Raw genomic sequence first — 15,057 nt, forward strand, 5'->3', positions numbered from 1 at the left:
GATGACCCTTGCCAGAGTTGTGAATGATCTGTTGATAAGCTCTGACTCTGGCTTTCTATCAGTTTTAATTCTTCTTGATCCAACTGCTGCCTTTGATACTGTAGACCATTCCATCCTACTGAATCACTGCATGCCTTTGTTTCATCTAGAATTGATTATTGTAATGCTCTTTTTTCTGGTATCCCAAAACGTGTGGTAGCCCGCTTGCAGCTTGTTCAGAATACCGCTGCTAGAATTCTGACTAAAACCAGGAAAAGTGAACATATTTCCTGTTTTGGCCTCTTTACATTGGCTCCCTGTGCAGTATAGAATTGATTTTAAGATTTTGCTGTTAACCTACAAAGCCCTGAATGGATTAGCACCTAGTTATTTACATTTACAGATACTGACCCTGTATCTTCCAAACCACACTCTGAGATCACAGGATGCAGGGCTGCTGGTTATTCCTAGGGTCAATAAAAACTACACAGGAGGTAGGGCTTTTTCTTGTACAGCTCCTAAATTATGAAATTCTCTGCCTTCGTTTGTCAGGGAAGCTGGGACCGTTACAGTTTTCAAGTCAAGACTAAAAATGCACTGTTACAAAATGGCTTTTTTATCTTAGTGGATTTTAATGTAACTTTAAAATTGCTGCTTTTGTATTATTAAGTGTATACTGTTATTTAAATATGTTATTTAAATGGTCTGACTGTGGCAGTTGTATGTGTGACATGCTATACAAATGTATTGTGGTTTGTTCTTTTTTTTGTTATGTGTATATATACAGTATATAAAAAAAATATATATGTAAGGCAGTAGGGTGTATTGTCTTCAATGCTGAAATCTCTCTAAGGATGTGACCTCTCCTATGTAATGAGGTGCACTTATGTGATCAGAAATGAGATTTTGTACAGAGTACCGTACAGTCTCTCTACTGTATATTGTTCTCAAATGCAATATGCAATTCACAATATTAGCAACATTTTTAATTAAAATAAAATGTAAAAAAATACTTTAACAGTTTAATAAATCATATTTTTTTAAAGTTTTCACAGAAAGGAATTGTGTTTCTTTCTTACAAAAAGACTTACCAGATCATATTATATAATGGTTCATGATTCTGACTCAAACTAACTGTAATCACATCATCAAAACAGAGGAATATCATCATTTAAATTCAGTAATTCACATAATCAATAGATTGGACCTGCAGTACATTCTCAGAGAAAAAAAGCAGTTTATAAACCCTTTGTTTAATCAATATGCTATATCCCATGAGCAAAACAATATTAAAGTTATTTAAAAATACAAATTATCATTCTTATAAAAAGTACAAAATAGAAAGAAAAAAAAACACTTTAACCTTTCATCACAGTTGTTACACCATTATAATAAGCAGAACACAATTATTATTACTAACAGAAGCTTTTATCCTGAGATTTGGGTGATGCACACTTTTCCAACTCTGGTTTTTACCCTCTGTCTGCTGAGTTTCCCATAAGGGTTTCTGCAAAAGAAAATGACCTTAATGTCAAGAGGCATATGAAAAGGAGAGCATTATTAAAATCCACATGAAAAATGTTTTTTTCAAAGACCTCCAAGATGAATCTGTAGAGTGATTTCCTTGTCCCCATCCACAGAAAGCCACCTAGAAAATAAAAAATATATAAAACATATATTAAAATGTTCAGTATAAACTGAGTTGTGTGCAACTTTTTTTTAGCAACAATAGTGAAAACAGAAGGATATCAGGCACAATAGTAGGTGCCTGTGCCATGGGATCGTCCCTCAAAGCAGTGGCTGCATTGACCAGCATGTCCATCAGGACAAGGTGTTCCTGGCATGCCAACATTTGTTGAAAAACACCAGAAAGCACAACTCAGAAGAAAATAAAACCTGCAGCTGTTTTACAGTTGCCCAAATCACAGAAACCTCACAATAAGACACACTTATTACCAGTCAAACAATTTTCCAGGGAGCTACGCTGTTATATTATCTGAACCCCTCCGGGATTGTCAAGATACAGTTGTTTGTTCACCATGGGAGCCTTCAATGCATAAGAGGCCTCCTGGTGAAGTACATCAAAAACCTATTTGATGTTATTCTTTAAGGATGAGTGCAGGATTTACAGTATTGTATGTGTCATACTGAGACACAACTTATTGTTCCATTGCTTTACTGTCTTTCTAATTCCACTGGTACACTTATTGTATGAAGGGTATCCCACAGGATAACAAAATAAACATATTAAACATACACGCCCATATCAATTTTTGAACTACAACTTTTTCAACCTAGCGTGAAAAATGAACTACATACCTGCTGCATGGAAACACATAGGTTGTCTCAGAGGATGTTGGTGTGATTTCAACCTTTTCCAGAAACCATCCACTTCCTATGCAGAATAATATATCACATAGTCAATTTGCAATAAGAAAGACAACCTGTGATGGTACATTAGGCACTTGCTGTATGTGGCTTGCATTTAAACAGCTAGTTTACAGTATTTCATTTATTTTTTGTTTGTTTTCTTTTTACTTTGTCCTTTTTGTTCTTAAGACGTTCAGCGATATGTTTGTACATACAGTACAATGATTTCATCAGCCTGCAGTTCCTACTTCTGAGGGTGATTAGCATAAAAAAGCAAAAGAACTTGCAAGGATAAACACTCCATAGTCCAGTAGCATGTGACTGCAAATATAAGTACAGTGTGTGGAGGCAGTGCAGCCTAGTGGTTAAAGCAGGGAATCGGCAGCCGAGACATCATTTTTTATCCCACTGCAGCCAACCCACACCACATTGTTCCCTGTCCTACCCGTACAAACGTTTACCATGGTAGAAGCATATCTAAGGGTAGGAAGCACAGTGAAATAAAAGAGGTACATTATAGTGAAGAATGGTCAAATCTGTGGCCAACTATTGCAAATGCATAATGAAACAAAATGACTTGCATGGGAAAACATCATCAGCTCAATTGAATTGTACACTGGGATATTTGTAATTATTATCTGAAGTCTTTCTTAGCTGGTACGTGAAGGTGTGTATGCCAGGGATTTACAGTACTTCATAATATTAAGAATTTTAACATACTGACCAAGTCCTTTTCCATCATGGCCAATCTCAATTTTGTACAGCCTGCCGACTGATCTTGTTTTAATTTTAAAAGTATCAGTCTGTAGGTCAAAAATATGAAATTAAAAACAAGTACAGGACAATTATGAGTAAACATGATCATCATGTCATGTCAACAAACATGATAATAAAAACATGATAATAAAAAAATTTAAAAAGTCCTACTATTGGCATCTCGTACATATAAGAACATCAGAACTCATCTATAATAAACATGATTAGATTAAATCAGAATGGGAGATGCAGCAGAAGTGCAGCATTGAAATATTTTAAAGGAGCGATTGATAAATTCATTAGTAGCTTCAAAAAAAGAAAATCAAACACATGTTTACCATAATACGTAAGTGCATCTTTGTAAAGAAATGCCCTTTACAGTAAAGTCACATACTGTACAAACTGAAGAGCTAATGTCTTAAAATGTCCATAAACACAGGACTAGTCATTTTCTCTCTTTCTATTCAACTGAATTCAATACAGGGGTGTGTATTTAATTTAGCCTTCAGCACAAATGTTCCTAATTACTGTGTAATATGAACAATGTATCCTTGGTTAAAATAAAATATAAAGATGTATGTGGAACGCAAAAGTGTATAAAGACAATGACATTACCTGGCCTTTTTCAAAAGGATCCTGCCGCTCTAGCGGTTTAGTCAGTGCAACTGATTCTGAGGCACCTTTGTCACCAAACAATATGATATGAACATTGGCATCCGTCCCAGCTCTCTGCACATTTCCTGTGTAAACCCTGACTAACAGTTCCGTCCGATCTTCCTTGTCATGTGTGTAGTTGTCTGAACGGTTCTCCACCAGGGTTCCTTTGGGTTGCTCCTTCTCACTCATGTTAACAACAGTGGATAATGGAACTTCTTTTGTTAATGGTAGTTTGTTAGCATCAATATAAAACTCCCTTAAAAGAAAAAGAAACAGTTGTCAGTCAAGGCACAGTTGTCAGTCAAGTAACATCTGATTCATTTCTGAAAACATATTTATTTTGACATACATAGACACTTTTGTTGGTCTAGAATTCTAGTCTGTTTTGAAGAGACCTTTAGTATCTCTACCCATTCTCCTCCATTTCAAACTGCTTGAAAACACCACCCTTTCCATTTTCTACATAAAAAGTCTTAGGAATGGGCTGCTTTGTAGATGTACCAAAAACTATAAATACAAGTGCATTAGAAGGCTGTAAATGTTCATAGAAACTGGACATTTCAAAATCCCAACTGCAAAATTTGAAGTCAGATATGGCCACCAGTCATATTTGATCAGATCAGAATCTAACCAGCCAACTCAATTCCAATTAAACAAATTAATTGAGTTGTTTCGGTGCAATTGATAAGGTTAAAGTCAAGGTTACTCATCACATTTTCTATTGGTGGTTGTTATAGTTTCAAGACAATACAAAAAATAGTCCCTGACATACAGGGACAACAATATATGAAACATCAATCAGATATGACTACTTCTCATTAAAACCCTTTGCGTTTATGACATTTCCATTTAGTACTTTGTTTCTATACATTTTGTTTTTAAATGTGTTCAATTTTCTCTTCTCCAATAAAGACTAGGGTTAGGATTATCTGATGTGTCACTTATACTGGTCAGTTTCCACTTGGGAATGTGATTGGATGTTAATTATTGGGAATAACATTAGCATAAACTACCACCAACAGAGCTATTGACAGATGATGTAACAACAAACTAAAGTCAGTTATATTGCTTGAAGCCCCATTTTAGGACACCTCAACAAAAATGAAACCACTTTTTAAACAAAATCACAGTAATTGAGGAGAGCAACTGAATGATCTCTGCACTGAAATCCAGCCTAAGATTTAATATATTACTGAACAAGGAATGATAAGTTACACCACAGCAGGACGCTATCAAAATGAACTCAATATTTTTAACAGAATTGCTACTGGAACTGTATAACTTTTGTATAAACACAGCTTATGTAAGGGAAATAAGCAATATTTGAAATGTACTATCCTTCAAATCCTATACTTGCATGAACTCCATATACCTCCAGTAATATTTGCCAGTAATAAGATCACTTTCAGTAGTGCTGGCAACGGTAAAAAGAAAATACAAAAAAAGATGTGAAAAACGTAATGAGATGTATATTTTTTGAAATATGGCCCACTTTTGTTGTATTCCACAGTCAGCAAACCTTTCATGTTTAAGTACAACTATGCACTCACCTTAAACATTAATAAAGTCTCTAAAACCCATTACACTAGATACTTACTCATTCACTTTAAAAACATAGACATGCTCTGTTTTTGTTGCTTCCCTCAGCTGTACTTCCTTCATATTTACTGAAAGACCTTAACAAACAAAAACAATCAGTAGTTAACACCAGCACAGAATATAAACTGATATAAAAATACTGAACATTATATACGGTAATTTGTTTATTTGAAAGCTATGTGCCATTTAGATCAGTTTTATAAAAAAAAAACAAAAAAAACAAAACACAGCAATCTTATGAGCAATAGTCAATTATGTGGGCCCCATAGGATACAACCAATATTCCTGGCTTATAAGAATGCCGAAAATAAAATTCAGATGCTTACTCTTTTTACTGCTAATGGATAGCACAATATTGTTTAGCTCCCCCAGCTGCACTGCACCTATTTCAAAAGTAAATTCCTGAAAATAAATAAATACATGTTAAGAAATAAAGTTCTGCTTTTTATTAAGTTTGTATTGTTGTACAAACACTATATAATATAAAGGAAACAATCAATGAAGACAACTGCAAACCATCTTCTGTTTATTAATACAGCAATTAAAGAATTAAAAATGGATAACACTACTTTTAATTTCAAGCTCATTTTATGTACATTAATATTTAAGTGTCTGGAATTTACTAATTTCACTGTCACACCACCTATACTGAACGTCTTGTAGTCTAGGGGGCAAACAAACAGGCCAGAACAGCCAGTGGGAAGGTGGAATGCACCAGGACCTCCTAAAGTGAGAACATTTTGTCTTTAAATAAAACAAAAACACAATACTTACTGTTCTTTCTTTTTGATTTTGTCATAGTTTTATTTTAAAATGTAGCACATTGTTTGGTCATAAGTATTTACATTGAGATTTATAAAGGACTGTGAACAGGCTGGCTTGTGTGGTGACGTCAGGCCAGGAATGAGTGGCACACACAGATAGCACTTGGGTAAGTGAAAGCACTGACACACAAGTTTAATTATAAATAAAGCGTTTCAACAAAAGAAAACACTTGTACACAAAACAAATGGCACGATGGCAAAAACAGACAGACAACCAGACACAGAACTAAATAAACAAGTATCGTGCTGGCGTCTAACTAGCACATGCAGCAATTGTTATTTTCTAGGTCTCTCTCTCTCTCTCTCTCTCTCCTCTTGTTCCACCTCTGAACACACCAGCCCCGAGTGAGTGATTTGTGCCTCTATATTTGCAGCTGTGCCGGGACTCAATTGATAATTAACGATTCACTTGAATCCCGGCACGCAAACTAATTTGTGCTGTCCCCGTGCCCACATACACACTTTACTCTATACGTGAAGTGATTGTGCAATCCCCATGCCTAAATACAAATATACATTTCAAATCACCTGTGCTACATAACCCACACTTCGTGCACCACTACACACATACATATAAACACAAAGTACGCACACAGGTGCAGGGCACCCCGCCACAAGGACCTTTGCTGTTATAAATATACACAAAATGCTTTTCTATTTAAAATTCCAACTGCATTAATGTAGCAGACCACGCAAAGGAGAAAATATTAATTAAAGAGGCAGTATCACAACTTAACCTCTGAAATATAGCACAACTTGCTGGTGAAGACCATTTGTAGTTGCCTTAGTTCATTAACCCAAAAGGGCTTTTTCCTTCATCAATGTGAGAAGGTTAAAGTAAGAGACTAATTTGATTATTAGAACCACCTTCCACACCTGGGCCCCAACTTCTGGAAAGATTGTCACATAAATCCAATACGCCACTAAAATGTATTTTAAGGGAAGCAGGTAGTTGGGGGAAACAAAGGAAATGCTGAATAACACTGTAAGGTGGCATTATTATGCAAGGGGAAAAGGCATATCTTAATAAATAGTTTGTGGACATGAAGTAAAATGTGTATGTGAAAAAGAAATATCATTGACATGGTCAGAGTTGTGGCAGTGAAATTCCTACTTGATCAATCAATTGGAAATCCTGTGAGTTCTATCATGTCCTGCGGCTTACCTTTACACCCTCCTTTTGCTCATGTGTGTATAGAGGCCAGAGAAGTGGCCTGTCTCCGGTGTCCCCATGCCTGCCATGAACACATAGTGAGACCTGAGCTGGGCTGCTTTTATTGAAGAAATCACTGGAGAACACTGTTACGTGATATGCAAGGACTGCAAAAGAGAGGAAAAAATAAATCTGTTCAAATATGTACTTATTTTTATTTTTATGTATTTATCTAGGACAGCGTATTGAGACCCAAAATCCGACAGAGTCCTTATGTAAGTGACAGCATATAATTTAACGCAGTCACAAAAAACACAGTTGCATTTTTCTAAATTTTTTATGAGGCTAGGGGCACTGGATGATAATTGAGAATCTGCCCAGGCAAATTACCTCATTTATGAGTTAGGGGATGGGGGAAGACAATCACTATATAAGTTTCTAATTAGCAGTTTGCACTTTCTTTATGACAGTGGCCAATCATGCTTAATTTGCACTTCATCAATAAAAAGATATAGTGGAATGTCACCTGCTTCAAATTATATTTATCAAGACAGATTGTATATACCCCCCCATGCAGAACTCAACATCCTGCCATTTAGTGATTTATATACTGTACATGGTATATTCACGTGTGTGGGAGTGGTGCCGTCTCAAACAGCTTTGGAACACGTTCTTTTTGTGGACTGCCTGTATTTTAGTTTAGTTTAGTTATTAATAAGACAATGTGTACTACTGTAGCTGAGGGTGGCATGTACTGAATTTGGGTAAAGCTGTATTGTTTAGATTGCAGGTGATATCAATGCATTGATGTTTGGATATAGTTTTAGCGGGAATGCATATTACGTTTTTATTGGCTATTTACATTCACAGCAATTAGAAGTAAAATGCGGGTTCACTTCATCTGTACCGTTTATGCAACCAATGTCCAAATGACAAGGATCACAACTAAAAACTGCGACACACCCCCAACGCTACAGTCCCAATTTATTACTCAGCATTGTCTGACTGGGAAATAGCAGAACATGTGTGTTATATACTGTTATGTATTGATATCGCAGCCATAGGCATAAAGCAAAACAGTGTCTGAACTTTGCTCTTAGATAGGATATCTACTAATGGAAAGGTCTAGACTGTTGGTAAAGAAACCATCAACTATCTAGAAGAGTTTCACGACATTTAATTTCTTTATCAGTAATATTCCTGTAACGTTCTGATTGTAAAATATGCACAATTAGCAAAAATGCAGAGACATATTTTATAGCTGGAGACATCACAAGATAGCCTACTATTATAAATAAAAAGGGTTGCTGTGTGTCCAGAAATCAGCTGCTGTACCAATAGCAATGAGAACTTAAACTAGCAAGCCAGCCAGATTAATAGGGTGCCTAGTTCCAAAAACACATGAAACTCACCCCACGTCCATAATGAAGACACATTACAGAACACCTACCAGGCAGGGAGGGTTTTAACGGCCATTCCACTGGGATTTCAATCCATCTGTCTCCACTGGAACTTAAGGGAAGTGTTTCATTTACAGCACAGATGAATGAGTCTAGAGTGTGAGTATTCTGCATTCTAAAAGAGTGCAAAAAAACCTGTGTGGCACTATCTATTGGACTCCTCAGTCCCACTCGAACTTTATACAGCTCCCCAAGGTCTTCCTGAAGGTTAATCTAGAAAACAACACATAGACAATAAGCAGCCAAGAAAGTGGAGTTTTACAATTTGTAATGCCTGGTTTCTGGGGATAGAGCAGGTGGTTTAGTTTATGTAACAATGAGACTGTGAGCGGATGGAGCTTAACATCTTTGAAAAAACCTCATTATAAAAAACTACCACCATCTACCAATCAGGAAGTTATCTTAGAATATACTTAGATGGAATATTTTGCTTATGATTATATGCCTAACTAAACATCAGCATGGGTTTAAATGTACTTAACATTCACATACATGTGCCTACTGCTAAAAAAAAAAACCCCCCAAAACATTGGAGATGAAGCCTTCTTAAATTGTTCCCATATTGGAACAAGTTACCAGTCAATATTAAACACATCAAAGCCAAAGTTATCATTTACAGAAACTATGTGCCCACTTAATGCAATGTTACAGTTTAGGTTTAATATTGTTTTATGATAGGAGAGTGTTTTTTTGGTAGGAAAAACAAGCAAGTGACAGAACCTAAAATTTTACAAAGAGGACTTTAAAAATAACTAAATACACATTATAAATACTAATGTCCTTTTTTAAGCTCATTACAGGTTCCATGTTTCAATTTCTTGAAGTTATTCTTAGTTTTCAGTATTCTCATTGAAACTTATCAAATTATATTACTAATCGATATTGCTGGCTCCATTTTTCAGACAGTATTTATAGATGATGACTTACTTCATAGGTTGTTGTGCTGCCATTGATTTGAGATTCACTTCTTTCCAAAGTCAGTGGCCTGGATTTCCCCCCGGTTCCATACAGTACCATTACCATGTCTGGCACAGACAACAGAGTATTTCCTAATTCTTCTATACTGGGTTTCTTTAGGTGAATCCTCCATATCCCATCTAAAGAATGTGAAGCAGAACTTCAGTTTCTCAACATTGTGAACGTGGTAACATTAAAACAACACTTCTCTATTATTAAAGGTATTTTTGAAACATACATCCCCACCACCACTGTACATTCAAAATCAGAGCTATCAGTGTGACTAAAAAGTAGATCACCATGACCTACATACACATTTTGTGCTTTACATGTAAAAGCATATGCAAGGAACATTGGACAGACAGACAGGTTCCTCTATATAGACCTCAATTCTGCTACTGATATGGAAAATATATAAAAAGATTGATATTTTGTATAATGCGTGCTAAAAATGCTCACTTTTTTTATACAATTGGAAAAGGGTTCTATTTTTCTGTTTTATAATGCAATGCAGGCTTTGTAATTTCAATATATATTAATTACAATTACAAAGCAGTAATAACAATAATACCATTCATTTTATATCTATCTTGGGGGGGAGAGAAAGCAATCAAAATCTCTGAAGAAAGTTCAAGCAATACTCATCTGTAAGATACCTACCTGATGTCATTTGCTGGCTCCCAGGAGGCAATGCTGCCATGCTGCTGTTCTCTTGAAAGGCTAATTTAAAAATTCAATAATAAAACATGTTTTACAAAACAAGCTCATTTGAATAGGAAATTATTACACCTGAAAATAATACAAATACAGAAACTGCCAAGTAACCATCATTTTGAGGGTGTAATTCCTCCTGTTCGACCTGCTAATATCACTCTTCAATGTTATTTATTATTATTATTATTATTATTATTATTTATTTCTTAGCAGACACCCTTATCCAGGGCGACTTACAATTGTTACAAGATATCACATTATTTTTACATACAATTACATTATCTTTTACACATTATTTTTACATACAATTACCCTTTTATACAGTTGGGTTTTTACTCCAGCAATCTAGGTAAAGTACATTGCTCAAGGGTACAGCAGTAGTGTCCCCCACCTGGGATTGAACCCACGATCCTCCGGTCAACAGTCCAGAGCCCTAACCACTACTCCACATTATTATTATTATTATTATTATTATTATTATTATTATTATTATTATTAATACTGTAACGTATTGTTTATTATTATTATTATTATTATTATTAATAATAATAATAATAATAATAATAATAATAATAATAATAATAATAATAAACACTTCCTTGTTACAGTTCAGCTAAACAGCTAGGGTGTTTACTAGTGGTGCAGCAATTATTATTGATCATCTGTCCTTAAATTTCCTGAGCTTCGATTACATAATGGTGAATCGATGCATCAAATTTGAACCCAGTTTGTCTCCTGTTGCCGTTTTGCATTAAAATCTCGAGTGAGCTTCTTTTAGTGCTATTACGGTAGACATACCTTGTGTAAAATGAGTTGAGTTGCTTTACTGGTGAGTCTATGCATTTTTTTGCACTAAAAAGTGACAAGAATATAGCATATACCATTTATGGTATGCATAATCATTTCAAAACAATGCCAATATTAAATCTACTGATTACTTTCTTTTCTTTCAAAGTATTGTAGCATTTCACAGGGCAGCCATAAAACAGGTGAGTCAGACATGCTTGTTCTTTGTTCAAAAGCTTTATTCAGCCCCTTTCTCCACACACACAGGGTCAGTTGCAACGAACAAAAGCTGCGGATGATCTCGTAGTTAGTCCTCCAGGTCTAGACTAAGTTAGTGCGCTAATAAGTCCCAATTGCAACGAACCTCGTCTCTCACAATAGTCTCCAGCTGTGGACTAAAATGTTACCAATTCCAACAAACTCAAAATGCTCACAGCTGCCCCCTAGATTTTCCTGATATAGTGCACTAAATTAAACCATCAAATGAGGAGTACTAACTACAGTTACATGGTAAATGCAATTAATGCAACACTGCTTTAAAAAATCTTGTTATTACATTAGTCACGTTTATGAATGTAGATGTTGTACCAGTAATCAGAACATTCAACAATTACACAACATTAAATTTGTAAAAATGTAAAGCCATTAAATTATATTACAGAAGTTAATGCTTTCAATTACCAACGTGCAATTAATAAACAGCCCTTTAAAAGAGATAAGTTTGAGTAACATTTGCATTTGCAAGTATGGATTATTACAGGACCACAACACAACAACAACAACAACAACAACAAGGCGTCGCAGCGCCTCTTATAACACCGGCCACGCCCGTTTATTCAAAGCTTACACATCCCATTCGTCCTCAGCCGCACACTTCGGGCCAATGGGAACACACTGAACACGTGAACACACAGTGACTCACAGACGGGACCAACCACAGAGGAGACACAGACCACAGACTACACGACTGATACAGCGGGAAGGGCCAATCACAGGGGAGACAAAAAACATGCCCCCGCGCGCAGGCTAGGGTCACACAGCAACAGAGACAGAGTTAAACAACGGCGGGAAATACAGAGGGGGAAGGGAACACAATTACAACAACGGGAACAACGTAAGACACACACAGCATGTAAAACACACACACACAGCAGAAGTACAGTACAGCACAAATGCACAGATCGTTACACTATGTTGTGTTTGGATTACATGGCAATATTATATATAAAGAAGCTGAATTTAGTACGGTAGTTAAATTAGTCAGGCTTTATGAGATTAATTAAAATGTTTTGCTTTGGACATAAAATGTTAACAGTAATGAACAACCATAGTTCAGTCAGAAATGACTTCTGTTAAAATATACAATGTTAAATGGACATCTGATGCGGACGCAAGCATATTCTTTTCAGTTAAAAACTTAAGTCCTTTGCATTCCTTTTTTTATAATCTGAAGTGATCTAATTTGAATATAAGTTGTGCCTTTTTGTTAACTATTATGCATGGCAGTGTTTTTAGTTATTGGATCTGTTTTAAAAAAAAATTGATCTTTATATTCTTTAAAGTGCTTTGTGATGGTGGTCCACTATTAAAGGCATCATATAAAATAAATATTTATTGATTGATATTGAAAAATAAAACATCAATGCATTGATTTATAATTGATAAATGCCTATACGCAGGGGTGAAATTCTCAACAATAATGTGCAGGTACTCATATGCACAGCCGGGTGTAAACATTTTAAAAATTGAGACAATTTGAGTGCCAATGAATAACTACTATACACATTGGTACACGATACATTTATAAATACAAAATAAGCCTTATTTGATCAGTTATAACCAATTCACCATAAACAAAGAAGCTGAAAATACTGAAAGCTTTGTACCCTCTGCAGTCATGTACTGTAATATAAGTTAAGCCTTAAATGACAAGCCTTAAGAAATATTACACTATGCAGTAACTGCTGTAGAGAGGGAGTTTTTTTTTAAAAAAAAAGGGGGATGATGTTATAAAAAATGGTGTACAAAAAACTGTGAAAAAATGATACAAAAAGGTCTAAGTCAAACAATGCACAATAGGGGCTAAAATACCCCTCAAATGTATTATATATCAGGCACTACTATTACTAATGATGTATTTGGCCATTTTAATCTCCATAGTATTCTCGGAAATCATCTGTGTAATAATGCTGTATGTATGTTTAAGATTAATGGGCAATAACATTCCACAAATCCCATTACAGGACTCCTTAAACTCCACTACCTAGTGGCAACACCAGAGGAGGTCACAGGATTAAGACACTGAAGACTTCCCTGTATAGAAGTCAGCTTCTGTTAACTGAGCTTTCAGTGACTTCACCTCCATGAAGCATGCTCAGAAGCTGACTTTCTTCCTTCAGTGCAGGAAGATCTCCAAGTGCAACTGTATTCTCGAGTTTCATTTGTTAGAATTTCAATTAAGCAGTAGTTGAGGAAGAAAAAAATCATAAGTAATGCCAGCCAACTCTGCAATCTGATTAGAAATACTGGGGCCCTCAACATTCTAACTGGATAAACCTTCCAAATGAATGACACTTTCTGATTTTATTGTTCTAATTTTAACCACCTCTCTAACCCTATTCGTAAATCTAAGGGCGCAGGCACACCAAACATTACTGGAAACTACTGTAGGTTGCTCACACTGAGTCAATAAAACGAGGAATGAAATACTGTTGTATTTGCTGATTAATTAGCTTCTTAACTAAAGTTGCATGGTTGCATTTAATTTATTTAGTGTATAGTATATTTTCAGTATACATACTTCTCAATTTCTTTAATCATCTGTAGATTTCCTTATTTTGTTTGTCTCCATATTCTGGAAAGGACTCTACATAGAATTTAATTCTGCGTGTCATTGACAATCTATCTACTCTCCTTTACTTACTTAAACAAACAGTGTTTGATAATGTGCTGGTGATGTTTTAATAGCAGTCATAATTAAGGGATTTATAATGTAAAGTTTATAAAATGAATATGCCACTCTTTGCATACTGAACAGTGCCTGTATTTAGTATTTAGTACACTAACCTGTCAGAGGTAAGGCTATTGTTCTGTTTGTGTCCTTCAGCCATGCTTCAGCTACAAAGACAGCCTCTTTCTCTCCATATATTCCCTCCTTCACCACAATCTTGTCCAGGTACCAGTCCAAGCCTCTTCCTTTCTCCACCGTTACCTGCTCCAAGCGCCCAATATCGACTGCTTCCACTCTGAATATATCAACCTGGAAGTAAAACAAAAAATGTACAATATGCAAGAATCCATTTACTCCTCTCTAATGTTATCAAGTATCTTAAGTATTTGCAAAATGCAGTATTTCACAGTACTCATTATCACAAAATAGTACTTTTAACCTGCAAAATGTTATGCTTGTGCTTAGATATGATGGTTTCTGTCTGTTTATTATTCTTTGGGGAATTCCCAAACCCCAAAGTAGTCTTAAATATGCACTTGCTAAGGTCTAAATTTTATTAGACATTTTTTTCTTTTTTTGTCTTTTGATTTGGGTCAAACTCACTCATCTCCCTGTAACCTTTTAAGTGAGTTTTTTGTCTGCCATTTCCTGTCTGTGTTCTGAGCTGTTGCAAAGGAAGGCCGTTATATTAATTAACAGCCTCTTTCTGCTCCATGTTCTACAGCCAGAAAGAGTGGTATGGTGTGACCTGAATAAAGCTTACAATACACATCAAAACACAGCTACTCTAAATTAGGTCCTATAGTGACCTCTGTGTCTGTATAATCTACAAATAGACTGAATAAATAAAAC

At 35.4% G+C, this 15,057-nt stretch overlaps 1 protein-coding gene across 1 annotated transcript in view; it reads right to left on the reverse strand.

Annotated features, from left to right (window-relative positions):
• Nucleotides 1–788: 788 nt before the first annotated feature.
• Nucleotides 789–15,057, reverse strand: part of LOC117399989 (lipoxygenase homology domain-containing protein 1-like) — a 92,925-nt gene continuing 78,656 nt past the window's right edge. The window contains exons 49-60 of the mRNA XM_059023400.1: nucleotides 14,322–14,514; nucleotides 10,416–10,475; nucleotides 9,726–9,895; nucleotides 8,789–9,011; nucleotides 7,351–7,505; nucleotides 5,688–5,763; nucleotides 5,360–5,438; nucleotides 3,721–4,018; nucleotides 3,074–3,152; nucleotides 2,299–2,374; nucleotides 1,575–1,627; nucleotides 789–1,486 (exon numbers count right to left, since the gene is read on the reverse strand). Of these exons, the coding sequence (XP_058879383.1) occupies nucleotides 1,452–1,486; nucleotides 1,575–1,627; nucleotides 2,299–2,374; nucleotides 3,074–3,152; nucleotides 3,721–4,018; nucleotides 5,360–5,438; nucleotides 5,688–5,763; nucleotides 7,351–7,505; nucleotides 8,789–9,011; nucleotides 9,726–9,895; nucleotides 10,416–10,475; nucleotides 14,322–14,514 (1,497 nt within the window). The 3' untranslated portion in view covers nucleotides 789–1,451. The remainder of the gene's footprint in view (nucleotides 1,487–1,574; nucleotides 1,628–2,298; nucleotides 2,375–3,073; nucleotides 3,153–3,720; nucleotides 4,019–5,359; nucleotides 5,439–5,687; nucleotides 5,764–7,350; nucleotides 7,506–8,788; nucleotides 9,012–9,725; nucleotides 9,896–10,415; nucleotides 10,476–14,321; nucleotides 14,515–15,057) is intronic.

Source organism: Acipenser ruthenus, chromosome 4 (assembly GCF_902713425.1).
Source record: "Acipenser ruthenus chromosome 4, fAciRut3.2 maternal haplotype, whole genome shotgun sequence".
NCBI classification, from domain to species: domain Eukaryota; kingdom Metazoa; phylum Chordata; class Actinopteri; order Acipenseriformes; family Acipenseridae; genus Acipenser; species Acipenser ruthenus.